The sequence below is a fragment of the Carettochelys insculpta genome, chromosome 5 (assembly GCF_033958435.1).
Source record: "Carettochelys insculpta isolate YL-2023 chromosome 5, ASM3395843v1, whole genome shotgun sequence".
Taxonomy (NCBI): Eukaryota; Metazoa; Chordata; order Testudines; family Carettochelyidae; genus Carettochelys; species Carettochelys insculpta.
This window is the reverse complement of record NC_134141.1, coordinates 129,634,721-129,662,428: the sequence shown is the minus strand read 5'-3', so window position 1 is coordinate 129,662,428 and position 27,708 is coordinate 129,634,721. Positions and strand designations below refer to the sequence as shown.

The window sequence follows — 27,708 nt, the reverse complement described above, 5'->3', positions numbered from 1 at the left end:
CCCACACCCCCTCCGGGGGCTGGAGCTCCTCCTTCCACTGCAGTGACTGCACTGCTACAGCCTGACACCCGCACCCACCCCCCGGGGGCTGGAGCTCCTCCTTCCACTGCAGTGACTGCACTGCTACAGCCTGACACCCACACCGCCCCCCCCGGGGCCGGAGCTCCTCCTTCCACTGCAGTGACTGCACTGCTACAGCCTGACACCCACACCCACCCCCCGGGGGCTGGAGCTCCTCCTTCCACTGCAGTGACTGCACTGCTACAGCCTGACACCCACACCGCTCCCCCCCCGGGGCCGGAGCTCCTCCTTCCACTGCAGTGACTGCACTGCTACAGCCTGACACCCGCACCCCACCCCCCCGGGGCCGGAGCTCCTCCTTCCACTGCAGTGACTGCACTGCTACAGCCTGACACCCGCACCCCCCCCCGGGGGCTGGAGCTCCTCCTTCCACTGCAGTGACTGCACTGCTACAGCCTGACACCCGCACCCCCCCCCGGGGGCTGGAGCTCCTCCTTCCACTGCAGTGACTGCACTGCTACAGCCTGACACCCGCACCGCGCCCCCCCGGGGCCGGAGCTCCTCCTTCCACTGCAGTGACTGCACTGCTACAGCCTGACACTCGCACCCCCCCCGGTGCCGGAGCTCCTCCTTCCACTGCAGTGACTGCACTGCTACAGCTTGACACTCGCACCCCCCCCCCACCCCCCGGGGCCGGAGCTCCTCCTTCCACTGCAGTGACTGCACTGCCTTTGCTGCAGGACTGACACACCCCACTCCATCAGTGGCTGGAGCCCCTCTGTCTACTGTAGGACTCGCCCACCCAGCAGCACTGGGCCAGAAGGCACTGCTGTACAGGACCAGCTGCCCAGAGTAGCAAGCTCCATTGGAACAGCCAGGGAAGTAGGAGCTAGCAATGAGGGCTCTGTACCAGTTAGCGCAGGGGATGCATCTTCACTGCTGGAAGGTCCCAGGCCTTGTGGTGAGTGAAGAACCAGCAGGACTTTTCCCAGGCAGCCAGGCCCGATCTCAATACAGGGACAATGCAGCTGGGCCATGTCTTCCTGTACTACCCTGAACGCTCATGCAGCTGCTCTGTCCCAACCCAGCCAGGGCTGCATTACAGGGGCAAATGCAGCTCTCCTCCCCACTGCCCCCCCAACCCCTTCCAAACTCTTAATGCACCTTGGGCTGAGCAGCTGGAGAAATAATTTCCATAAGGCATATCCCAGGTAGGAGGGGTAGCTCCCATGGCCGCAGGAGCTCAGCACCCAGACATGCTGCATGTAGCAGTAGAGGCCAGACAGCCACTGCCTAGCTGGAGAGGGGAGGCCAGTGCCCACCTACTGCTGCCACTCCTGCAAGGCTTATTACTCTCGCAGCTTGGAGCCCAGCATCTGCCTGGCAACCTCTCAGCAGGGTCCCACTCACCACGCTGTGCCTGAGCCAGGTGCTGTGACACTGGCTGACACTCAGCGGCTATGTGGAGTCTCTGCAGCATTTCTGCACAAACAAGGACCCCAGGGAAAGACACACCTCTCCCTTCTCACAGGGACACACAGCCCTCTTGCCCCACTGTCTACAATCTGCCAACAACAGTGGTAGCGTGGTCTAATGGATACAGCATGAGATCAGTGCTCAGAGCAGCTGGGTTCTGTTCCAGGTTCCACTACTGGCCTGCTGGGAGACCTCTGGCATGTCAACACCCTGTATGTGCCTCAGTTTCCCCAGCTGTACGACAGGGCTGATGACCCTACCTGTTTGTGAGGGACTCAGCAACCTACCCATGAAAAATTCTGTATAAGAGCTGGGAATGACTAACTTTCCACTCCCATACACAGGGCCCTCCCACCCCCTCACTCCTAGTATGGGAGGTGCACCCCCTTCACAAGCTCCCCATCCGACCAGCAGCACAGGAATTCTCTTTGAGGCTGGTAATCTCTTTATTGATACAAAAGCCCATTGAAAGCTCAGCCAGTCTTGACTCCCAGCCCTGGTGTATCTGCACAGCTACCAGGGTCGCTGTTCCCCTTTCCACCCGAAACCCCAGGGCAGGTGTCTGCTCAGGCACCTCCTACCCACCTCCACAGGACAGAGATGGGAAGTGTCACTGATTCTGCCCAGACTGAACCCCTGCTGCTCTTCCCCTTCCCAGCGTATCTGCACAAGGCATGCAGCTAGCAGCCACACTCTGCTGCCACCACATCCTCCACTGCCCATAGCACCAGCATATTGGCAGCAGCCCTCTTACCCTTCCTACCCCCGCCCCGCATGCCAGTGCTGCGCATCCTTTGCCCCCACCTTTCCTGCATGACCATCTGAATGATACCCACACTCACCCACGCCATCCTTCCCCGGCCAGCAACTGGCAGTCTGTCCCCTGCTAGCAGCCAGCCGCCTGGGGCTAAGTCGCGAATTCATCTCCCTGCTACTGCCACTCTTCCCGGCAAAGAGCCAAGGCTTAGTGCTGTTCACTTGGCCCTCAGCCCAACTCACTCCTGGCCAGGTCAGAGCAGAAAGAACCCCCTCCCATGCACAATAGTTGTAAGGCAGAGGCAGCAAGTTTTGGAGAACCCCTTATGCCACGTTAAACCATGAGTCTTTCCAGGGCAGGCTAAGCCAGTCACCATCCACGGTGTGGCAGGAGAGGGGTCAGTAGGACACGGTGAGCCAGCCCCTGCAATCAGTCTGCTGGCTAGTCCCTGGCTGTAGGAGCTCCTGTACACCTGTCTCCAGCAGGAACTGATCCAGGGACCCCACTCCAGATGAGAAAAAACAACCCTGCAGAGAAGGTCGCTGTAGGTCCCAGCTGACAGCAGCACAGGGAGGGCGTGGCGGGGCAGGGCAGGGTCGGCAGAGAGCAGCTCAGGGTAGCGTTCCAGATGGACCCTCAGGATCCTGGCTGGGGGCTTGTCTCACTCTGCTGACCTATGGAGAAGCAAAGGCCAGGTGGCGAGCTCCACAACAGAGAAGGGGCAGCACTCTGCTGAATGGCCCCAGACTGGGGTGTCTGCTCACCTGCCAGTGCCAGGAAAGGGTTAACATCCCTGCTGAAGCTTACTGAGATCAGTGCATGCCCCAGATAAAATCTCAGGAGGACCTCAAAGCAGGCCATGCTCCCCACAAAACTGGGTCTCCCTTTCTTACCCCTCCCTCACAGGCAGGGACCTGCTCTGGACACAGGGCCAGAGCATGGCTACTCACCCTGCAGGAGCCGCAGCAGGTTCCGAAGGCAGCCTCCTGACAGGATGTAGGCCCATGCAGCCAAGGCAAACATCAGCAGGTAGGCAGGGAGGAGGCTGCCCACATACAGGGGGTTCCAGAATGTCTGGGGGGGAGAACAGCAAGCAGTGGGAGAAAGGACAAGCCATGGGAGACCCATGGGCAGCCATGCCAGAGCTGGCCTTCCACTGAGTACTGGCCTGCATAGCTCAGGCCAGCTCTGTCTCTCAACACTCAAATCTCCTTCCCTGGCTCCACATCTCAGTGGCACTTGGGGCTCTGAAGGGGATGAGACTGATGTGCAGCAGGATGCCACTGCCCCACAGAGCTTGTGGGGCCCACAAGCTCTTCTGGGGTGTTTGGAATTTGAGACGTCTCCCACTCACAGGCATCAGTGTCTACCTCTGACCCTTTGCATGCATGAAGGGTCCCCTATGTGACTCCCTGGAGCAATGGCCACCGGAGGAGACCCCCATTTCTCCCGTGGGCGGAGACTATGGCTATGTCTGTAACACCAAGCTTTAGCACCACAACCTGCCTTTAGCAACAGAGCCATGCAAGTGCATCGCCCCGTGACCTCTGCCAGGAAAATCACCCTGGTTTGGCAACGAAACGTCCACCCCGATGAGACATTTTTCTTTTCCTGTGCTCTTCTTGTCTACAGAGAACCAGTGTAGACACTGCTGTTCGTTTTGTCACAGAGCCAGTATCCCGCCAAGCCTGTTCTGATGGCGCTGCTCGTGTTTGGGCTCTGCTGCCCTGCAGGCATGCACCACTCTCTTTTCAAAGCTGGGGAAGCTGACAGCTGAGTGCACTGCTCCCGCTGGAGAACAAAGAGAAAGCCTTGACCTGCTCCAGTTCTGCCCAGCACTAGGGAACAGGGCAGTAGCCAACTGCTGTTGCACGGGGAGGGACAGGCTGTGTGCTGCTTCGACATTCCTCAGCATGGAGAGCTCACAGAGCCACTCAAGATGCTACTCCCAACAGCTGAGGTGGCTGTGGGAGAACGCCGAGGGAATCCCACGATACACAGGGATCAGGTCAGGCTCCCACGACACTCCATACCTCAGGACATTGCTCACACTGAATGGGGTGGACGTGATCCCTCGACAGCGGCAATGAGCGTGAACACCCTCTGGTGAGTTTTGATTTGTCAATTTCTGGGGGTGAACAAGTGTTCCTTGGTAGTGTAGGTCTACGTCTCCCTGCGTGTGCAGCATACAGCCCGACAGTGCCCAGCTCATGGCCCACCCACACCGCCTGCTCAGCCCTCCCCCAGTGACACGGCGGTGTGGGAGCAGGCTGCTCAGCTGTGGCCACACTCACTGATCCTGACACGATGAGGTGCGTAAGGACAACAGCCGCCATCTCCCACCAGCGCTGGGTCTCACAGCCGTGGAAGAAGAGGATTCCCCAGAAGGTGTGCAGGAAAATCACCACCATGGTCATGAAGGCTGTGGGGAGGAACACAGAGGCAGTCACAGCCAGGATGGCGAGGCTGCCCACCAGCCAGCTCCCTGGGCAGTCAGGGCAGGACACCCAGAGGGTGAGAAGAACTGGCTGTCTCTGAGGTGCGGGGTAGGGTGCTGCTGTGTGGGGCTGGCTGGCCAGCTGGGGAGCAGTGCTGTGAGGGGACGGGCTGCGGCGCAAGCAGGGTGTCCAAGGGTGGCGAGGGTGGAGGGGCGGTGGGAGCACTGAGGAGGTGGCAGTGATGGGGAGCAAAGTGGGTGAGAAAAGGGTCAGTAGCAGTGTCTCAGGAGAGACATGGCAGGAGCTGGGGGAGCAGATAGGTGGGGTGATGGGTCAGGTACAGCCCATGTGGAGGGATGTGGTGCCTACATCCCTATGGAGGGAGGGATAGCTCAGTGGTTTGAGCGTTGGCCTGCTAAACCCAGGGTTGTGAGCTCAGCCCTTGAAGGTGCCATTTAGGGGTGTGGGGCAAATACATTAAAAAAAATCTGCCAGGGATGGTGATGGGTAGTGCTGTGAGTGCAGGGGATTGGACTCAATGACCTCTGAAGGTCCCCTCCAGCTCTATGAGGAAGGTATGTCTCCATATAAATTGCTTAACTGATGTCAAGAAGGAGATCTACAAATGCCTGTTGTGAGGAGGCATCATTGGGGAGGAAGGAGCAGAGGTGGTTGTTAGGCCTGGTGTTTATCTGAGGCCTGGAAGGAGATTTGAGAGGCTGTGATAGTAGTTAGTAGGGGGTGTGGTGGGCAGTGATCAGGGTGACCATACCTCCTTGTCTTGTATTTGGGACAGGGAGATGTGGGGTCGGGGGGCAGCTCCTCCTGGCTGCACCAAGCCCTGGGAGCTGGCACTCCCCACAGCCCCAGGGGGAGCAGCAGATGCCCTGGGAAAACAGCAGCTGTGGGTGTGTCCGCCTCTGTGGGCCTGAATGTGGGACAATTCATCCCTTTTTAAAAGTAAGTAGGGACGTCTTTTTGGCATCCCAAATATGGGACCGTCCCACCCAATACAGGACAGTTGGTCTGCCCAGCAATAATGCAGGAGTGGAGGGGCAGTGGGAAGGCAGTGAGACAGGCACATTAGGAGACAGTGCACAGGGGATGCACTGTGGGATGGTGCAGGGATGGAGTGACATAAGAACATAGTAACTGCCACACTGGGTTAGACCCAAGGTCCATCTGGCTCAGTGTCTTGTCTTTCGACAGAGGCCAATGCCTAGTACACCAGAGGGAACAAATAGAAGAGGTAATCATCAAGGGCTTGTCTGCGCTTGCCCCCAACTTCGAAGGGGGCATGTTAATCAGGGTGATGGGAGATTACTAATGAAGTGCTGTGGTGAATATGCAGCACTTCGTTAGGCTAATTCTCCCCCACAGCAACTTCAAAGTGTCAAACTTCAAAGTGCCTGCATGCGTGGAGCATGAGAAGTAAAGGCACTTCCAAGCTGCCGCAGGGAAGAATTAGCCTAACGAAGTGCTGCATATTCACCACAGCACTTCATTAGTAATTTCCCATCACCCTGATTAACATGCCCCCTTCGAAGTTGGGGGCAAGTGTAGACCCAGCCCAAGTGATCCATTCCCTGTCACTCATTCCCAGCCTCTGACAGAGAGAGGCCAGGGACACCCTCCCTGTCTATCCTGGCTACTAGCCATTGATGGATCGACCCTCCCTGAATTATCTAGCTCTTTTTTGAGCCCTGGTATAGTCTCGGCCTTCACAGTATCCACGAGCAAGAACTTCCCTAGGTTGACGGTGTATTCTGTGAAGAAAGTCTAAGTCTCAATCTCTCCTCAGACAGAAGCTATTCTATACCCCTCACCATTTCATTAACCTTTTCTGAACCTTTTCCAGTTCCAATACATCTTTTTTGAGATGTGTGACCTGATCTGCATGCATTATTCAAGGTGTGGGTATGCCACCGATTTACATAGTAGCAATACAATAATCTCTCCTTATGTGTCTTGTTGCTAATGATTCCCGCACGGTTTGCTTTTTTGACTGCTGCTGCACATTGAGTGGATGTTTTCAGAAAATTTTCCAACATGACACGAATCTCTCTCTCAAGTGGAAACAGCTAATTTAGATCCCATCATTTTGTTAGGGGTTATGTTTTGCACTATGAATTACTTTCATTCAACACCAATGAATTTCTCCTCTTATTTTATGGCCCAGTGACCCAGTTTTGTGCGATTCAGAGTGGGGTGAAAAATAAAAAAAAAATCAATGCTTTAAAAATAAAATAATTTAAGATTAAAAACAAAACAAAAAACAAAAATCAATAAAATACTAAATGTCTCATTTAAAAACAACAGTTAATAATAATAATAATAATAATCATAACAACAACAACAATAATAATAAATGGAGATACACATCCGACAGAACTGGAAGGGACCATGGGAGGTCATTGAGTCCAGTCCCCTGCCTTCTTAGCAGGACCAAGCACCATCCCTGCTTGCCTTTTTTTTTTTTTTTAAATCTATTTGCCGCGGTCCCTAAATGGCCTCTCAAGGATTGAGCTCACAATCCTAGGTTTAGCAGATGAATGCTCAAGCCACTGAGCTATCCCTTCCCCCAATTACAACTACATTTCAGCACAAACATACTACACCTAACACTTACATTCTCATAAAAGTCAATTAATAGCTCTAGACCACAGTGGCCAACACATGGCCCCTGGGCCAGAATCCAGCCCGTGGAGCCTTTTCATCCAGACCCCAGACATGGCAGCAGCGCCGTTTTGAAAGTTGGCTGGGCAGTTCGAAGCCACATGTGGCTCTGTAAGGAGCCATTTGCAGCTCCCACTGCTGCTGCTACCACTCTTCCTCTGACTCCCTGCCCTACCACGTCAAAAGAGTAGAAATCAATTTAATTGATTTAATGGCTGGCAGGAAGGATCCAGCTGTTAAACCAATTAAACTGAGTTCCATTATTTCAGCATGGCAGGGCCTGTACGTGGGGGAAGGGAATAGGAGTCCTGTGGGGGAGGCCGCGGAGAAGAGAAGACTATGGTCCTGTGAAGGCACAGTAGGGGGCAGCCCACATGGAGCTCCTGTGTAGGTAAATTATCCTGGGTTTGGATATACCAGGGATTTAAGCCTGACAGGGGAGGGACAGTTTGGGGATATTTTGTGTTCAGCCCCCAGAATATGTAAAAAATTGCCACATGGTCTCCAATGAAAAAAAGCTGGCCATCCCTGCTCCAGGCTGTCCAGTCTAACTACTAGCTCTTGCTTCTTGAAAGTTACTGGCTTTCAGTTTTTGCATAAGACCGACAAATTGGACAGGATTATTTTTGTTCTGTGCTTATGTGGTGGTGGATCTTGGCCAAGCACAGTAGAGGAGTTAGTTAAGATATCGTCTTAAAACAGAGACACAATATACAGGAAAGAACATAAGCAGCATAAAAAGGAACAGTGGAGTGGTCTAGAAAGAAAAATGGAAGACATTATTCAGCACACAAACAGCTTCTCCCTGCAGCAAAGGAGGTTTAGGTGGGACATTAGAAAAAACTTCCTGTCAGGGTGGTTAAACACTGAACTAAAGTGGCTAGGGGTGTTGTGAAATCTCTGTCTCTGGAGATATTTAAGATCAGGTTAGACACACATCTATCAGGGATGATCTATATGGTGCTTGGTCCTGCCATGAGGGCAGGGGATGGGACTCCAATGACCTCTGGAGGTCACGGCCAGTTCTAGTGTTCTATGATTCTATATAGGCAGAGCAGGAATAAATGTAAAGGGTAAGAACACAAGAATGGCCATACTGTGTCATATCAAAAGTCAATGACCAGGGCAACAACCAACAGGAGAGTTTGCCTGGGAATTCGCTTTGGAGGGAGCCCCACAATGTTTAGTGGGTTTTCTTGCTTTGTTTGTTTTTTTGTTTTTCTTCTCTCTCTCTCCCTTCTCCCTTTCAAGCTTCAGGAACCAATAAAAACAACATCTGAGGATTTTCTCAGAAGGAAGGCAGATTGTGTAATGAAAGTGCAGCTCAGCTGTTGGGGCCTGCACAGCATGTGCCATATTTGTCTTCCGCCCAAAAGACAGAAGGGATTTTGTCTATACCAGGTGCAAGGTGGTCTCCATATTGGAAGGGAAAGTTAGAGGACTTGAGGCCCAAGTATGAACCTATGGTTCATCATAGAAGGTGGAAGACTTTCTGGACAGAAGGCAGCATTTAACACTGTAGGCGCAGCAGGCTGAAGAACCAGTGAGGGAAGCACAGAAGAACAGGGAATAAAACTGGTAGCACGTAACCTCCAGAAGACATACAATTTACATATCCCCAGTCCCAACAGAGGTAAGTAACCCGTTCAGGCTCTCGGCACAGGCACTACAGTGGAGTATGCTTTGGCAGAGATCTCTGATGGAAGGGATCAGAAGGAGACGCCATCAACAGGAAGGCATGGGATGCACAGTCCCAGGGACGGGTGTTCCACAACCACCACTCCCAAGAGAAGACGGGTGATAGTGGTCAGGGACATCCTCGTAAGAGGAATGGAATCATCCATCTGCCATCTGGACTGGGAATCTCGAGAAGTGTGCTAGGGTTTCCAGAATGGTCAAACTTTCAGATCAATACTCTTTACTACTTCTCCATGTTGTAGTTACATCTCTGTATTAATTATTTTCATATCAGTGTAGATCTTCATACAACCTCTGTATTAAGTCTCCCCATATAACCTTCACTTTCACATAACTTTGTATTAAATCTGTTACTATATATCTGTATTAAGTCCTTTTGCATAGAAACTTTTTAGAACTTTGTATTAAGTCTTTTGTGTTAAGTAAGGTTAAAATGTCATCTTTATACCAGACTAGATCTCACCCCTTTTACTTGATTGCCCTTTTAAATGAATGAGGTATGAACGGGTAAGGCAAGAAAGGCAGCACCCCCGGCAACAGTTGCAATGGTTGGAGAGGGGATGGAAGTCAGACCCAAGGAACAATAAGACTGGTGAAGTGAGCTCATTAAAATACGACTGGACATACCCATGGCATTGGGAATCAGCAGCAAGTACCTGTTTTGGAAGCCCCCCTCTTTGAAGTGTGGCAGCGTTAAGACAACACCGAGAAAAAGGTGCCACAGATTCTGCATATGCACATAATGACTCCGAGGCCTCCTTCAGTCTGCGTAGACTATGGATCGCGCCCTTCATAACTCCATTTAAGATCGTCATTTGCAGCATTGACTGTAACTGTGGAGGCCCACACGAGAGTGACGGTCCTTGCTACGTCTGCTGCATATGTAGTTGGTGTCTGGCAGGTCCTTGCTGTCCTTTCTACGAACTCGCTTCTCCTCTGCCAGCTGTCTGCTCTTCATCTTGACCTTCTGAAGGCCCTTGTGTGGTTCCTGCTTTGGTCATCTGCCAGCTCTTCCCAACTATCTGGCTCAATGTCTACCTCCTTGAGGTCCCTCTTACAGATGTCTTTGTAGCGCAACTGGGGGCATCCGGGAGGTCTTTTGCCAGAGGCAAGCTCGCCGTACAGGATGTCTTTTGGGATCCTTCTATCGTTCATCCTGTGGACGTTGCCAAGCCAGCGGAGCCGCTGCTGCCTGAGGAGGGTGTGCATGGTTGGAATTCCAGCTTGCTCGAGGACGGCGTTGTCGGGCACTCTGTCCTTCCATGATATCCCAAGAATGCGCCTGAGGCAGCACAAGTGGAAGACATTCAGCCTCTTTTCCTGGCGGGCGTACAGGGTCCAAGACTCGCCGCTGTAGAGGAGGGTGCTGAGGATGCAGGCTCTGTAGACTTGTATTTTGGTGTGAGTGTCCAGCTTGTTGTTGTTCCACACTCTCTTGCTAAGTCTGAACGGAGTTGTGGCTGCTTTTCCAATCCTCCTGTTTAGCTCAGACTCCAGCAACAGGGTGTCAGTGATGGTGGACCCAAGGTGAGTAAACTTGTGGACGACCTCTAGCATGTAATTGTCAGTGCTGATTGATGGAGGTTCAGCAACGTCCTGACCAAGTACATTTGTCTTCTCTAGGCTGATGGTAAGTCCGTGCATGCTTTGGAGAACTGATCCAGCAGTTTTTGAAGCTGGCCTTCTGTGTGTGTCACTACAGCAGCGTCATCTGCGAACAGCATGTCTCTAATGAGCACTTCCCGCACCTTAAACTTAGCTTTCAGCCTTGCAAAATTAAACAGTTTCCCATCACATCTCGTCTGCAAAAAGATGCGCTCTGTTGAGGATCCAAAGGCATGCTTCAGGAAGAGTGCGAAGAAGATCCCGAACAATGTCAGAGCAAGGACACATCCTTGTTTGATGCCACTCCTGATGCTGAAGGCATCCGATGACGTGCCATTATATTGGATGGTTCCTCTCGTGTCTTCATGGAAAGACTGGATCATCCTGAGTAGCCGTGGTGGACAGCCTCTCTTGTGGAGCAATTTAAACAGTCCATCCCTACTGACCGAGTCAAAAGCCTTGGTCAGGTTGATGAAAACGGCCGAGTGGCTTCCTCTGCTCCCTGCATTTTTCCTGCAGCTGCCTCAGGGAGAAGATCATGTCAATGGTAGATCTCTCTGCGTGGAATCCGCACTGGGATTCAGGATACACCCTCTCAGCGAGCGTCTGGAGTCTGCCGACGATGACACGAGTGAACAATTTACCAGTGACACTTAGGAGGGAGATTCCATGGTAATTGTTGCAGTCACTTCTGTCTCCTTTGTTCTTATACAAGGTTACAATGTTGGCATCCCACATATCCTGTGGAACCTCACCCTCCCTCCAGCACAGGCACAGCAGCTCACGTAGGGGTTCCAGGAGTGTGTCCAAGGCACACTTGATTACCTCTGGTGGTATACCATCCTGGCCTGGGGCTTTTCCTACTGCAGTGCTGTCAATAGCTTTCTTCAATTCGACCGCAGTTGGTTCCTGGTCCAGCTCGTCCATGACTGACAGGAGCTCGACAGTGTTGAGGGCTGTATCAACCACAGTGTTCTCGTGTGAGTACAGTTCGGAGTAGTGCTCGACCCATCGTTCCATCTGTTTGGCTTTGTCAGTGATGACTTCACCAGATTTGGATTTCAGAGGTGCCATCTTGTTCTGGATGGGTCCCATTGCCTTCTTTATGCCCTTGTACATTCCCCTGAGATTACCAGAGAGTCAGCACAGGTCTGGATACTGCTGCATAGCTTAAGCCAGTAGTTGTTGGCACAGCGCCTGGCTGTCTGCTGTACTATTTTTCTGGCTACTCGGAGTGCTTGCAGGGTACTCTGGCTCCGGTGAGCATTTATACTCCAGAAGTGCAGCGCGCTTCTTTTCGAAGACTGAAATCATCTCATCAGAGTTAGCTTCGAACCAGTCATGTGTGTTTCCAGCTCTTCTTCCAAACACTGACAAGGCCGTATTGCAGATTGTGTCCCTCAGATGCTGCCATCTGGATGTCACATCAGCACCCCCCAGGGCTGCTGCGCAGATTCTCCTCAAGGGTCTCCCTGAACATTTCGGCTTTTTCTGAGTTTGCCATCTTTCTGGCATCAATGCGGGGCCTTCCAGTTGGTTTAGAGTGGTGCAGCTTCTTGGGTCTCAGTTTGAGCTTGGAGCAGACTAGTGAATGATCTATATCGCAGTCGGCACTATGGTAGCTGCATGTCAGGAGGACGTTTTTGACGTTGTCGCATCTGGTGATGACCAAGTCTAATTGGTGCCAGTGTTTCAAGCGTGGGTGTCTCCATGACACTGTGCTGTGGGTTGGTTTGGAAAAATGTGTTTGTGATGCACAGATTGTGGTACTTGCAAAGTTTGAGGAGACGCTGTCCGTTGTCATTCATTTTTCCCCACACTGAAGCAACCTAGGCAAGAGGACCATGAGCCACGATCAGCTCCAACTCTTGCACTGAAGTCACCCAAAAGGTACAATTGGTCATGAGCAAGTATTTGCACTATGGTGGCAATGAGCTTGTCATAGAACTTGTCCTTTGCTTCTGGTGTGGTGTTCAGGGTTGGAGCGTAAGCGCTGATCAGGTGGATGGGACCGGCGCAGGTTTGAAGTTTCACCTGAAGGAGTCTTTCTGATCCACCCATGACTAGTTCCACTGTTTGCAGAAGGGTGTTTCTGATGGCAAAGCCAACACCATGCTCCTTGGGTTCCTCTTGGGCTTTGCCCTGCCAGAAAAAGGTGTAGTCCTTTTCCTTTAGGGATCCTGAAGCTGCAAGTTGCATCTCCTGCAAAGTGGCGATGTCAACATGGAGCCTCTTCAGTTCCTCGTTGATGACAGCGGTCTTTTGGGTGTCGCTGATGTCCTGAAGATCTTCAGTCAACCCGGCAACATGGTCCGTACATTCCAACAAGCAAGCATGAAACTTTGATGATTTCCTTTTCTTAATAATTTTCTTGTTGGTTTGTCTGGTGTTCATTTCAGTCACTTGTGAGGTTTGGGAACCTTAAGCCTCATGCACCCAGTGAGGCAGGTGAACTGTGGCGAGACAGTACCCTACCGAATGGGGGCTGCCCAGCTTAAGGTGGGCAGTGACTGTCCAATGAGATGCGATGATCTCTCCCACTGTCGGAAGCAACCGCTGGCGCTCGTTCTCTATGCCAATCGAGCAAGAGCTTATAACCGGTATCTGTTGCCTCCCATGTTGGTTCAACGCTGTTAAGCGATGCTGGAGTACCTCTCCAGGCGCGAGTCTGGGCAATTTTTATGGAGACCCTGGGCTGCCCAGACACCAGGCCCCCACTCTCGGCTTTACTGATATAGTCCAAAGGGAAGGATAACCTCTATGTTTGGTACCAGCTCAGCTGCATGAGTTGCTGGGACAGTGCCAGAAGTTGACACAGAACTGCCTTAGGACTCCCCTCCAGATTTTCTGTCAGGGTTTACTCCCTTAGCCTTACTCCTTCCCAGGATAACCCACAAGGCAGTGGGGCATCTTCCTCTGCCTTCACAGGGGTTGTCGATTTGCAGCACCGCACCTCCTGGTCTGCTGTTGAGACTGTGCATTAGAAGGGAGAAGGAACAAGTCCCTTCATAAGGTCGGTATGTGAGACAGACCAGAACCCCCTCACTGTCTTTTGCCTGCGAGCTGATGCAGTTGCCCGGGGGATGGCGTCGCTGTAATGCACAACAGCTGCTAGGAGCCAACAGTGAGAGTTGAGTGGTGGGTGAGGACCAGTGCTTCCGTCTGCCTGAAAAGGTGCAGCTGCTGGAGAGTCAAAGGTACTACCTCTACCCGAGACACCCCATATCCACCCACGTAATTACAAATTACTTTAGATCTGCATAAGAAGGAAACTGCTATAACTTTAAGGTACCTTGCAGGGGGACCCTGGGTCTCATCTTGTGAGCATTGAAGCACTGGTCCAGATCAGCAGAAGCCCAGCTCCAACCCTCTCCCATCTAACTCACCTGATCAGTGAAGTTAGGGGGACCAATTAGTTGGTAACAAGACAGTGTGCTTGTGTAGGTGACTGAGTGCATGAGTGTAATATATTGTATGCATATGAAAGTATTGATTGATATATGTATTACCATCAATGTGGCATTTGCCTTATCCCTCTGCAAAAAACCTGCATAATTCTTTAAGAACAATGCAGGAACTAATGATACTGTCAAGAATGACCTTGGGCAGGTCTCTGCAGATTAGGCAGCACTTGGAAAAAAGAAACAAGGAGTCTGAGGTGTAAATTGTATTCTCATCCATCCTCTCTGTTGAAGGAAAAGATCCAGGCAGGGATTGTCAAATTTTGGAAGTAAATGTGTGGTTGCACAGGTGGTGTCAGAGAGAGGGCAACAAAAATGATTAGGAGGCTAGACCACATGACCTAGGAGGAGAGGCTGAGCCATCTGGGCTTGTTTAGTCAGCAAAAGAGTGAAGGGAGATTTGATAGCAGCCTTTAAGTACTTGAAGGGAAGCTCCAAAGAGGATGGAGAGAGGCTGTTTTCAGTAGTAACAGAGGGCAGAACAAGGAGCAATGGTCTCAAGTTATAGTGGGAGAGGTATAGGTTGGATATTAGGAAAAACTATTTCACTAGAAGGGCCGTGAAGCACTGGAACACATTACCTACAGAGGAGGTGGAATCTCCATGTTTAGAGACTTTTAAGTCTGGCTTGACAAAGTCCTTGCTGGGATGATTCTGTTGGGATTGATCCTGCTTGAAGCAGGGGGCTGGACTCAGTGACCTCCTGAGGTCTATTCCAGTCCTATGACTCTATGATCCACCTAGCCCAGTATCCTGTCTTCTGACAGTGGCCAATGCAATGGCCAATCCAGAGGCAGTGAACGGAACAGGTAATCATTGAGTGATCCATCTCCTGTCATCCATTTCCAGCCTCTCACAAACTAAGGACACCATCTCTACCCAACCTTAGCTAATAAGTATTGAAAGACCTAACATCCATGAATTCATCTAGTTCTTTTTTGAACCCACATAAATCCTGGTTTTCACAACATCCTCTGGGAAGGAGTTCCATAGTCTGATCATGTGCTGTGTTAAGGAAAACTTCTTTTTGTTTGTTTTAAACCTAATATCAATTAATTTTGCTTGATAACCCCCAGCTCTTACATTAAGGGAACAATAACTTTTCCTTATTCACTTTTTCCATACCTGTCTTTATTTTATAGACCTCTACCATATACCCCCTTAATCTCCTTTTTTCTAAGCTAAGAAATTCCAGTCTTTTTAATCTCTCTTCATATGGCACCCACTCAAAACCACTAATAATTTTTGTTGCCATTTTCTGAACCTTTTTCAATGCCAATTTATCTTTTCTGAGATTAGGCAACCACACCTGTATGCAATGTTCAAGATGTGGGCATACCATGGATTTATATAAAGGTAATAAGTTATTCTTTGTCTTTGCTTTTATCAACTTGAAAATGCATTTAACATTTTCTTGCCCAATCACCTACTTTTGTAAGATTCTTTTGAAAGTTTTCTATTCCACTTTGTTCTTAACTATCTTGAGCAGTTTAATATCAGCAATTTTGCCACCACACTGTTTATCCCTTTCTCCAGATTATTTATAAATATGTTGAATAGGATGGGTACCAGTACAGACCCTTGGGGGACACCACTACACTAACCCCCAAGAAGCAGTCATTTAAGGTATCCAGAAACTGTATCTCTTCACCCCATCCTGAGGTGACATGCACCCAGTCAATACAGGGATAGCTGAATTCCCACACTGTTGAGTTTTTTATTCTTATGTGCTCTCTAATCTCCCTGGTCATTTCATACTCACTATCCTGGTGAGGTGGTCAATAATATATCCCCACTGCTATATTCTTATCATTAGAGCATGGAATTACTATCCAGAGATTCTACAGAGCATTTTGGTTCATTTAAGATTTTAACTTCATTTGATTCTACATTTTCTTTCACACCTACTGCCACTCCCCTACCAGGAAGACCTGTTCTGTCCTTCCGATATATTTTGTAACCTGGTATTTCTATGTTCCACTGATTGTCCTCATTCTGCCAAGTTTCTGTGATGCCTATTATATCACTATCCTCCTTTAATACCAAAACAAAAAGCAGTCAAGTAGCACTTTAAAGACTAGCAAAATTATTTATTAGGTGAGCTTCCGTGGGACAGACCCACTTCTTCAGACCATAGCCATACCAGAACAGACTCAATATTTAAGACACAGAAAACCAAATACTTGGCTTAATCTAATTCTTGACCTTCCTCCCCACCTCTCCACTCTCCTATTTGCTCACCTTGATCATTTTTTTCTGATTTGTACCCCTTGATTACTGTTTTTGGTTCTCTGTGCCTTAAATATTGAGTCTGTTCTGGTAGGGCTATGGTCTGAAGAAGTGGGTCTGTCCCACGAAAGCTCACCTAATAAACTATTTTGTTAGTCTTTAAAGTGCTACTTGACTGCTATTTGTTTTGATAGTATATAGACTAGCACAGCTCCCTCTCTGTTACTACTCCTTCAATACAAGACACTTTAGTTCACCCATTTTATTACTTAGCCTTCCTGCATTTGTGTATAAGCACTTCAAAAATTTGTCACTATTTAGCTGTCTGCCATTTACTGATGTACTTGAATGGCACTTTTTCATTTGACTGTTTTTCATCTGTTTTTCATTTTTACCCATATTTTATCACACAACTTCCATCAATGCCCCTCTGCCATTTATACTTTCTCTAAAGTGTCTGTACCAGAACATGAAGACTCTCTATTTATAGACCCCACCCCTAGGAGTAGTCTCTGTCTGATCCATGTGCTCCTCCATGTCAGGTTTCCCCCAGCTCTTAGTTTAAAAACTGCTCTACAACCTTTTTAATGGTCAGCACCAGCATTCTGGTTTAGGCGGAGCCCGTCCTTCCTGTATAGCCTCCTCCTTTCCTGAAAGTTTCCCCAATTTTTAATAAATCTAAACCCCTCCCTCCCACATTCTCATCTCTTCCAGGCACTGAGATTCTGCAGTTCCGCCTGTCTACCTGGGCCTGGGTGTGGAACTGGAAGCATTTCAGAGAACACTACCATACCGATCTTGGATTTCAATCCTAGGAGCCTAAATGTGGCCTCCAGGACACCGCTCCTATCCTTCCCTATATCACTGGTACCAACATGTACCACAGCCATGGCCTCCTCCCCAGTAATACACATAAGTCTATCTAGATGTCTTGAGAGTTCCACAACCATCGCACCAGACAGGCAGGGCACCGTACAGTTCCCCAGGTTATCACAAACCCATCTGTCTGTTTCTAATCATCAAATCCCCCATCACGAACACCTGCTTTTCGCTAATGACTGGAGCTACCTTCCCCACAGAGGGTATCACAATGTCATCGGGAAGGAGGGTCCCAACTATGGGATGAATTCCCAAAGAACCCTCCAGTTGAGCGGTCTCCTTCCTTGAACCTTTCACCCGTGTCAACAAAACAGGGGCTCACAGCAGGTGGGACAGTTCTACAGTGTGCTTGAAAGCCTTATCTACACACCTCTCTGCCTCCCTTTGCTCCTCCAATTCAGCCACCCTAGCCTCCAAATTCCACACGTTTTCTGAGGGCCAGGAGCTCCTTGCACTGAAGGCACACATATGCCACCTGTCAACAAGGCAGGTGATCAAACATATATATTGGATGCAACAAACAGGATAAGCCTCACTCTGCTGCTGGGCTTCTGCCTGCATTTACTCCTACAAATTAGATTCTTGATAGGATTTTTATTTAAATAAGGTGGTTTAACTTTTAGTGTAGTTTAAAAGAAGTTTTACAGAACGTATCTAACCCACTTCAAACTCCCCTCGTAAACTCCCCCACAAAACTCCATTAGCGGCTCCTGTTCACGAAGCTCCCTGGTTGCCTACTAGCAGACTTTATATAGCCCCAGCCTTCCTGATAGCCCTGCCCCCTGGTTAATTCTTGATGAACGAACAAAGGGTTAGGTTTCAAAGCCTCATTAAAAAGCTCGCAGCTTCCTAGTACTAGCCTCATCATGGTCCTTCAAAAAAACAGCTCAACACCTGGACCTCCAAAACAGACAAAAGCAAGCTCAGCACACAGTGTCAGGAAACCAGCAAGTACCCCACAACACACACACACACACACACACACACACACACACACACACACACACTACCAACAGCCACTTACCCAAAGGGGTCTGTAATTACTCCTTCACCTGGAGAATTCCAAATGAAACTCCCTGCTCGCTAAGTTGTCCCCGTCTTATAAGTTTGCTTCTCTTGTTCCCTTCAAGGTGGCACTAGAAACATTTAGGGAAACTCTCTGAAGAAAGGGGAATAATGGATAGTGACACAGGTATTGAGAAATCTGCTGTTGTGACCTGCATGGCATGTGCCATGTTTGTCTTCCTCCTGGATGATAGAAAGAATTTTGTATGTACCATGTGCAAGCTGGTAACCATTTTGGAAGAGAAGGTTAGAGGACTTGAGGCCCAAATATAAACCCTCAGATCCATCAGAGAAGGCAAAGACCTTAGAAGGCACCATATAATACTGCAGGAATAGCAGGCTGCTCAAAACAAAGAGAAGAGCTAGAACCATGTTACCTCCAGGAGGAGAAAACCAATTCAGGTCTCTCCAATGCCAGTGGAGTTTAGTAACTGCTTTCAGCTTCTCTGCACAGGTGATACGGTAGAGATAACTGGGGCTGATGCCTCACAGGAAATGGATCAGAAGGAGTCCCCACAGTTTCTAAGGCATGGGATGTGCAGTCCTAGGGATACAGGTTCTATGACCCATAGAGAAGACGACAGGTGATGGCGGTTGAAGACTCCCTCCTAAGAGGGACAGAGTCATCCATCTGGAGTCCAGACCTAGAATCCCAGCAAGTTGGCTGCTTGCCAGGAGCTAGAATCTGGGACATTACAGAGTCTCTGCCAAAAATCAAACCTGTAGATTATTACCCCTTCCTACTTCTCCATGTAGGAGCTAATGATACAGCCAAGAGCAATCTTGATGAGATAACTGCAGGATTACATAACCCTAGGAAGAACAATCACAGAAAATGCAGCACAAGTGGTGTTCTCATCCATCCTCCCTGCAGAAGGAAGTGGTCCAGGTAGGGATTGTCAAATCGCTGAGGTAAATACGGGGTTGCGTAGGTGGTGTAGCAGAGAACAATTTGGTTTCTTTGACCATAGGATTCTGTTCCAGCAACAAGGACTGCTGGGAAGAGATGGGATCCACCTAACGAAGAGATGAAAGAGCATCTTTGCAGACAAGCTTGCAAACCTAGTGAGGAGGGCTTTAAACTAGGTTCTTCGGGGGACAGAGACACAAGCCCTGAGGTAAGTGGAGAAGGAGTAGGGTACAACAAAGCAGGATTCCTGGGTGAAGAGGAGAAAGTGGGCCAATCAGCCACTTCTCTGCGGTGCTTGTACACAAACACAAGAAGCCTGGGAAACAAACAGGAGGAACTAGAGGCCCTGGCACAGTCAAAGTAGTACGAGGTGGTTGGAATAACGGAGACTTGGTGGGACGATTCGCATAACTGGAGCACAGTAATGGAAGGGTATAAACTGTTTAGGAAGGACAGATGGGGAGAAAATGAGGAGGAGTTGCGCTGTATGTGAGGGAGCAGTACGATTGCTCAGAGATCCACTATAAGGAGGGAGAAAAACCCATTGAGTGTCTTCAGATTAAGCTTAGAGGTGGAAGCAACAGAGGTGATGTTTTAGTTGGTGTCTGCTATAGCCCCCCAGATGAGGGAGATGAGGTAGATGGGGATTTCTTCAGACAGCTAAGAGAAGCTTCCAAATCACAGGCCCTGGTTCTCATGGGACACTTCAATTATCCAGACACTTGTTGGAAGATCAGTACAGAAGCACACAGACAATCCAGGAAGTTTTTGGAGAACGTTGGGAATAACTCCCTGGTACAAGTGATGATGGAACCGACCAGGGGCCATGCACAATTTGACCTGCTGCTCACAAACAGGGAAGAAATAGTAGGAGAAATAGAAGTGAGCTGCAGTGATCATGAAACGGCAGCTTTCAGGAGCCTTACAAAAAGAAGAAAGATGAGCAATAACATACAGACTCTTGGTTTCAAAAGAGCAGACTTCGACTCACTGAGGGTATTGATAGGCAGAATCCCCTGGGAAACAAAGATGAAGGGGAAAGGAGTTCAGGAGAACTGGCAATATTTTCAAGAAGTCATACTGAAGGCACAGGAACAAACCATCTCGCTGCCTAGTAAGAAATGCAAATATGATAGGGAACCGGCTTGGCTTAATAGGGAAATCCTTGGTCAGCTTAAACTCAAAAAGAATGTGTATAAGAAGTGGAAACTTGGACAGATGACTAAGGTGGAGTATAAATATATAGCTGGAAAATGCTGGGCAGTAATCAGGACAACAAAGGCACAATTGGAACTGCAGCTGGCAAGGGATGTGAAGGGCAACAAGAAGGGTTTCGACAGATATGTTAACAGTAAGCGGGTTATCAGGGAAGGTGTGGGGCTGTTACTGGATCTCAGAGGTAACTAGGGACAGATGATATAAGAAAAACTGAAGTACTCAATGCTTTTTTTGCTTCAGCCTTCATGGGCAAGGACAATTTCCACACTATGGTGCTAGACAATGCAGTGTGGGAAGGTGGAGGGCAGCCTTCCGTGGGGAAGCAACAAGTTAAGAGCTACTTAGTAAAATCAGACGTACAAAAATTTGTGGGTCTGGATTTAATGCACCCAAGGGTACTGAGGGAATTGGCAGAGGTCACTGCTGAGCCTTTGGCCATTATCTCTGAAGACTCTTGGAGATCGGGAGAGATCACGGATGACTGGAGAAAGGCAAACATAGTGCCCATCTTTAAAAAAAAAAAGAAAAAAAAAAAAAGGAAAGAAGGACAATCCAGAGAAATATAGACCGGTCAGACTTACCTCAATCCCTGGGAAAATAATGGAGGAAATCCTCCACGAATCCATTCTGGGGCACTTGGAAGAAGGGATAATGATCAAAAGTAGCCAACATGGATTCCACAACGGCAAGTCCTGCCTGACCAATCTGACTACCTTCTGTGATGATGTAACTGGCTCTAGGGACATGGGGATGTCAGGGGATGCGATGTATCTTGACTTCAGCAAAGTTTTGATACTGTCTCCCACAACATTCTTGCCCATAAGTTAAGGAAGTGTGGATTCAATACAGGGACTATAAGATGGATAGAAAGCTGGCTTGACGGTCAGGCCCAACGGGTAGTGGTCAATGGGTCAATATCTGGATAGAGGTCAGTTTCAAGAGGAGTGCCCCACGGCTGGGTTCAGGGGCTGGTGGTGTTCAACATCTTTATTAATTACCTGGATGAGGGGCTGGATTGCACCCTCAGCAAGTTTGTGGATGACATGAAGCTAGGGGGAGAAGTAGATATGTTGGAGAGTAGAGATAGGATCCAGAGTGACCTGGATAAATTGGAGGACTGGGCCAAAAGAAATCTGATGCGGTTCAACAAGGAGATGTAGAGTCCTGCACTTGGGACAGAAGATACCCAAGTATTGTTACAGGCTGGGGACTGACTGGCTAAGCAGCAGTACAGTGGAAAGGGACCTAGGGATTATAGTGGATGAAAGGCTAGATATGAGCAAAGAGTGTGCCCTTGTAGCCAAGAAGGACAATGGCAGATTGGGATGTGTTAGGAAGAGCATTTTGAGCAGCTCTAGAGAGGCTGTTGTTCCCCTCTATTCTACACTGGTGAGGCCACATCTGTGGTGTTGTGTCCACCTTTGAGCTCCCCAGCATAGAAAGGATGTGGATTTGCTGGAGCAGGTTCAGTGGAGGGCAACACAAATGATTAAGGGACTGGAGCACATGACGTATGAGAGGCTGAGGGATTTGGGCTTCTTTAGTTTGCAGAAGAGAAGACTGAGGGTGATTTAATAGCAGCCTTCAACTTCCTGAAGGGGAGCTCTGAAAGGGATGGAGAGAAACTGTTCTCAGTGGTGACAGACAGTAGAAATTACAGAAGAAGAGGAGTAGGTTGGATGTTAGGGAAAAACTACTTCACCAGGAGGGTGGTAAAGCACTGGAATGCGTTGCCTAGAGAGGTGGTGGAATCTCCGTCCTTAGATGTTTTTAAGTTCCGGCTTGACATAGTCATGGCTGGGATAACTTAGTTGGGGTTGATTGTGCTTGGGGTAGGGAGCTGGACTCGATGACTTAGAATCACAGAACACTAGGACCGGAAGGGGCCTCAAGAGGCCATCGAGTCCAGTCCCCTGCCCCGACGGCAGGACCGACCACTATCTACACCATCCCTGATAGACATCTATCTAATCTGTTCTTAAATATCTCCAGCGAGGGAGATTCCACAACCTCCCTTGGCAACTTATTCCAGTACTTGACCACCCTGACAGTTAGGAACTTTTTCCTAATGTCCAACCTAAACTTCCCTTGCTGCAGCTTAAGTCCATTGCCTCTTGTTCTCTCCTCAGAGGCCAAGAAGAACAAGTTTTCTCCCTCCTCCTCATGACACCCTTTAAGATATCTGAAAACCGCTATCATGTCCCCCCTCAATCTTCTCTTTTCCAAGCTAAACAAGCCCAATTCTTTCAGCCTAAGTCATGTTCTCCAGACCTTTTATCATTCTAGTTGCTCTTCTCTGGACCTTCTCTAATTTCTCCACATCTTTCTTGAATTGGGATGCCCAGAACTGGACACAATATTCCAGCTGAGGCCTAACCAGCGCAGAGTAGAGCGGAAGAATGATTTCTCGTGTCTTGTTCACAACACACCTGCTAATGCATCCCAGAATCATGTTTGCTTTTTTTGCAACAGCATCACACTGTTGACTCATATTTAACTTGTGATCTACTAGAACCCCTAGGTCCCTTTCTGCTGTACTCCTTCCTAGACAGTCTTTTCCCATTCTGTATGTGTGAAACAGATTATTCCTTCCTAAGTGCAGCACCCTTACATTTATCTTTATTAAACTTCATCCTGTTTACTTCAGATCATTTCTCCAATTTATCTAGATCATTCTGAATTATGACCCTATCCTCCAAGGTAGTTGCAACCCCTCCCAGCTTGGTGGTATCTGCAAACTTAATAAGCGTACTTTCTATGCCAATATCCAAATCATTAATGAAGATATTGAACAAAACTGGTCCCAAAACAGACCCCTGCGGAACCCCACTTGTTATGCTTTTCCAGCTGGATTGAGCACCATTAACTACTCCTCTCTGGGTGCGATTAGCCAGCTAGTTATGCACCCACCTTATTGCAGCGCGATTTAAGTTGGACTTGCCTAGTTTGTCGATAAGCATATTATGCGAGACCGTATCAAATGCTTTACTAAAGTCTAGTTATACCACATCTACTGCTTCTCCCTTATCTACGAGTCTCGTTATCGTGTCAAAAAAAGCTATCAGGTTGGTTTGACATGATTTGTTTTTTACAAAACCATGCTGGCTGTTCCCTATCACTTTACTACCTTCCAAGTGCTTGCAGATGACTTCCTTAACTACCTGCTCCACTACCTTTCCTGGCACAGAAGTTAAGCTGACTGGCCTGTAATTTCCTGGGTTGTTCTTATTCCCCTTTTTGTAGATGGGCACTACATTTGCCCTCTTCCAGTCTTCTGGAACCTCTCCTGTCTCCCATGACTTTCCAAAAATGAGAGCTAATGGCTCAGCTACCTCTTCTATCAGCTCCTTGAGGATTCTAGGATGCATTTCATCAGGCCCTGCTGACTTGCAGACATCTCATTTTTCCCAATGGTTTTTAACTTGTTCTTTTTTTATTTCAAAAACTAACTCTACCCCTTTTCCACCAGCATTCTCTATGTCAGGCATTCCTTCAGACTTCTCTGTGAAGACCGAAACAAAGAAGTCATTAAGCATCTCTGCCATTTCCAAGTTCCCCGTTACTGTTTCTCCCTCCTCACTGAGCAATGGCCCTACCCTGTCCTTGGTCTTCCTCTTGTTTCTAACATATTTGTAAAAGGCCTTCTTGTTACCCTTTATGCCTGTAGCTAGTTGGAGCTCATTTTGTGCCTTAGCCCTTCTAATTTTACTCCTGCATTCCTGTGTTATTTGCCTATGTTCATTTTTTGTAATTTGTCCCAGTTTCCATTTTTTATAGGATTCCTTTTTTAGTTTGAGATCATGCAGGATCTGCTTGTTAAGCCAAGGCGGTCTTTGCCCATATTTACTATCTTTCCTACATAGGGGAATAGCTTGTTTTTGGGCCCTTAATAATGTCTCTCTGAAAAACTGCCAACTCTCCTCAGTTGTTTTTCCCCTCAGTTTTTCCTCCCATGGGATCTTACCTACCAGCTCTCTGAGTTTACCAAAATCTGAGTTCTGGAGGTCCCTTCCAGCTCTATGATTCTAAGCTCAAACAGGAATAAATGGTACATTTTCAGAATGGAGAGCGTTAACTAGTAATGTCCCCCAAGGGTCTGTACTGGGAACCATCCTATTCAATACATTTATTTACCATCTGGAGAAGGGGGTCAATAGTGAAGTGAAGTGAGAAAACCTCCCTGATGATCCCAAACTGTTCAAGATAATTAAGTCCAAAGCAGATTGTGAAGAGCTTCAAAAGGAACTCATAAAACTTGGTGACTGGACAACAAAATGGCAGATGAATTTTAATGTTGATAAGTATAAAGTAGTGTATATTGGAAAACAATCCTAAATATACATACAAAATTATGGGGATTAAATTAGCCATTGCCACTCAAGAGAGATCTTGACATCACTGTGGATAGTTCTCTAAAAACATCCACTCAACGTGTACCAGCAGTCAGAAAAGCAAACAGAATATTAGGAATCATAAAAAGGGGATAAAGAATAAGACAGAGAATATCTTATTTCCTCTTATAAACCCATGATATGCTGATATCTTGAATTGTGCACACAGATGTGGCTGCCTCACCTCAAAAAATGATATCCAAGTGCTAGAAAAAAAGTCAAAAAAGGGTCACAAGAATGATTAGTGGTTTAGAATGGCTGCCTTATGAAGAGAGATTAGAAAGACTGCATTTAAAAAAAAAAAAAAAAAGAGGACCATAAAGTGGGGAGATATAATAGAGGTCTATAAAATAATTATTGGTGTGAAGAAAGTTAATAAGAAAAAGCTATTTACTTGTTCCCATAACACAAGAACTGGGGATCACCAAATTAAATTAACAGGTAGCAGATTTAAGAAAACAAAAGGACATATTTCTTCACACAATGCACAATCAACCCGTGGAACTTCTTACCAGAGGATGTTGTGAAGACTAGGACTTTAACAGGGCTCAGGAAAGAGCTAAATAAATTCATGGAGGACAGGTCCATAAACAGCTATTAGCCAAGGTGGGCAGAAATAGCGTTCCTAGCCTCCGTCAGTAGCTGAGAATGGACAACAGGGAATGAATCACTTGGTGATTACTTGTTCCATACTTGGCCACTGTCGGAAGACAGGATATTGGATTAGATGGACCTTTGTTCTGACACAGTATGGCCGTTCTTATATTCCCTGCAAGCTTTTGCCACAATAAGACTGTCATGGCTTTTGGTGTAAGAGAGCCCCTTTTCAGAAGTACTTTGAAGAAATTCTTATCTTGGGTGAAAATGTGCCAAATGTAATCAATGCAAGATGACGATGCAGGGCCTAGCTGCAAGAATGAAACATCATAAGGAAAACTGCTTATCGGGAGAAAATTATGCAGATATGGCTGAGTGAATCACCTGGATACTAACTTAAATAATTCAGATGTGTAGGCATGTTAGTCTAACTTCACAAACAAGCAGTCCTGTGGCACTTTGAAACTAAAAAATGTTTTAGGTTATGAGGTTTCATGGGTGAAACCCACCCACTTCATCAGATGGGATTTGGGGTGGAAATACAGAATGCTGGGTTTATATGCAGACAGCAGTGGAGGAAGTTACCTATCACTTGTAGGACCAGTTAATGAAGCAAATTAAGCTGGGTGTTTCTCATTCTTACAAATATAAAAGGTGAGGAAATTGCCCCTGTAATGCATATGCCAGTTAAGATCCCTCTTCAGGCCAAGGTTAAAGGTGTTAAATTTGTAAATGAATTCCAATTCAGATGTCTCCCTCTGTAATCTAATGGTAAAATTATTTTCTAGAAAGAGGCTACTTTTAAATTCATTATTGAATATCCATGGAGGTTAGAATGATCACTTACAGGTTTATGTATGTAACCATTCCTGATGTCAGATTTATGTCCATTTATCCTTTGGCACAGAGTCTGTCTGGTTTGTACAGAATACTTGGCAGAGGGGCATTGCTGGCACGTCATCTTAATGGATGTGCAGATAGATGAGCCCCTGCTGTTATGGATGACATGGTTAGGTCCTGCTGAACAGTGATTTTAAACTGGCTTAAGCATTACAAAACGGCAATTTCCCCTCCTTTTATATTTGAAGGAACGTGAAATATCCAGCGTCATTAACTGGTCCTACAAGTGACAGGTAGCTTCCTTTTTTCCCTATCCTCTCTGCTATATAAACTCTGGATTCCGTATGTCCATTCCAAATCCCATCTGATGGAGCGACTTTTACCTATGAAAGCTCATGATCTAATAAATTTTTCTAAAGTGCCATAGGGCTGCTTGTTATTAAATAATTCACTCTGCAATTTATCATTTTTCAAGATTCGCTCTATGCCTTTTAGAAGAAATGTGATTTTACAAGAAAATTCCCAAGCTGTTTGCTGTGTTGGATGTTATTAGGGGGAAAAAAAGGTTAGCTTAGCTAATCCTTATGGCTTTTTAATTAACTAGGTTTAGAATCCATCACTCAAATAGCCAATACAGAAAAGCTGCAGTAAGAAAAATCCTGAGTTGCCACTTGCCACTGAGTGTCATTTTCTTATTTTGTATTACACACATACATACCCCTTTTTTTGGAACATCCTGCCACAGACCACAATGGTGATGCCATAAATTGATTCCCTATTTTACTTCGGTATCGTTCAGCTTTCCACAGAAATCCCATTCTATACTTGTTTTCTCAAAGAACTGAAGGGCTAGTGAGTTTAATGGGACTTACTTCAAAATTAAATGCACTCTTAGTACATTCAGCCTTAGCTTTTTTGGTAACTTGATTAAATCTGGTTTTTTTGGGGGATTTAAATTGCTTGATTTAAATCAAACATAGATCCTTTTACATGGAATGGGGCATTCTGTCAATGACCTAAAGGTATGTGTGTTACTGAAGAATTACCATCGCACCGTTCTGGAAAGGGAAGCAGCCAAGCTGGCTTTTATATTCAAATTCGGCACATTAACACATGGTTTAAGTCATGATGGGAACTTTCTGAGTCACTATAGGGGCTTGTCTGCATACTTGGCTCAATCTAATTCTTGACCTTCCCCCCACCCCTCCACTCTCTGATTTGCTCACCTGGATTATCTTTTTCTGATTTGTCCTCCTTGCTTACTGTTTTTGGTTCTCTGTGCCTTAAATATTGAGTCTGTTCTGGTCTGGCTATGGTCTGAAGAAGTGGGTCTGTCCCACGAAAGCTCACCCAATAAACTATTTTGCAAGTCTTTAAAGTGCTACTTGACTGCTTTTTGTTTTGATAGATCCTTTTGTAGCTCTTTGCAGTCTGCCTTGGATTTAAC

At 47.5% G+C, this 27,708-nt stretch overlaps 1 protein-coding gene across 2 annotated transcripts in view; it reads right to left on the bottom strand.

Moving 5' to 3' along the window:
• Positions 1-2,714: 2,714 nt before the first annotated feature.
• The window catches only part of LOC142013921 (gamma-secretase subunit Aph-1b-like), a 52,119-nt gene continuing 27,125 nt past the window's right edge, over positions 2,715-27,708 (bottom strand). The window contains exons 5-7 of one of the 2 annotated variants that reach the window (XM_074995950.1): positions 4,549-4,676; positions 3,205-3,328; positions 2,746-2,928 (exon numbers count right to left, since the gene is read on the bottom strand). In XM_074995950.1, coding sequence (XP_074852051.1) covers positions 2,891-2,928; positions 3,205-3,328; positions 4,549-4,676 — 290 coding nt within the window. In that variant the 3' untranslated portion in view covers positions 2,746-2,890. Of the gene's footprint in view, positions 2,929-3,204; positions 3,329-4,548; positions 4,677-27,708 lie in introns of both variants that reach the window. The other variant, XM_074995951.1, reaches the window with a different exon arrangement.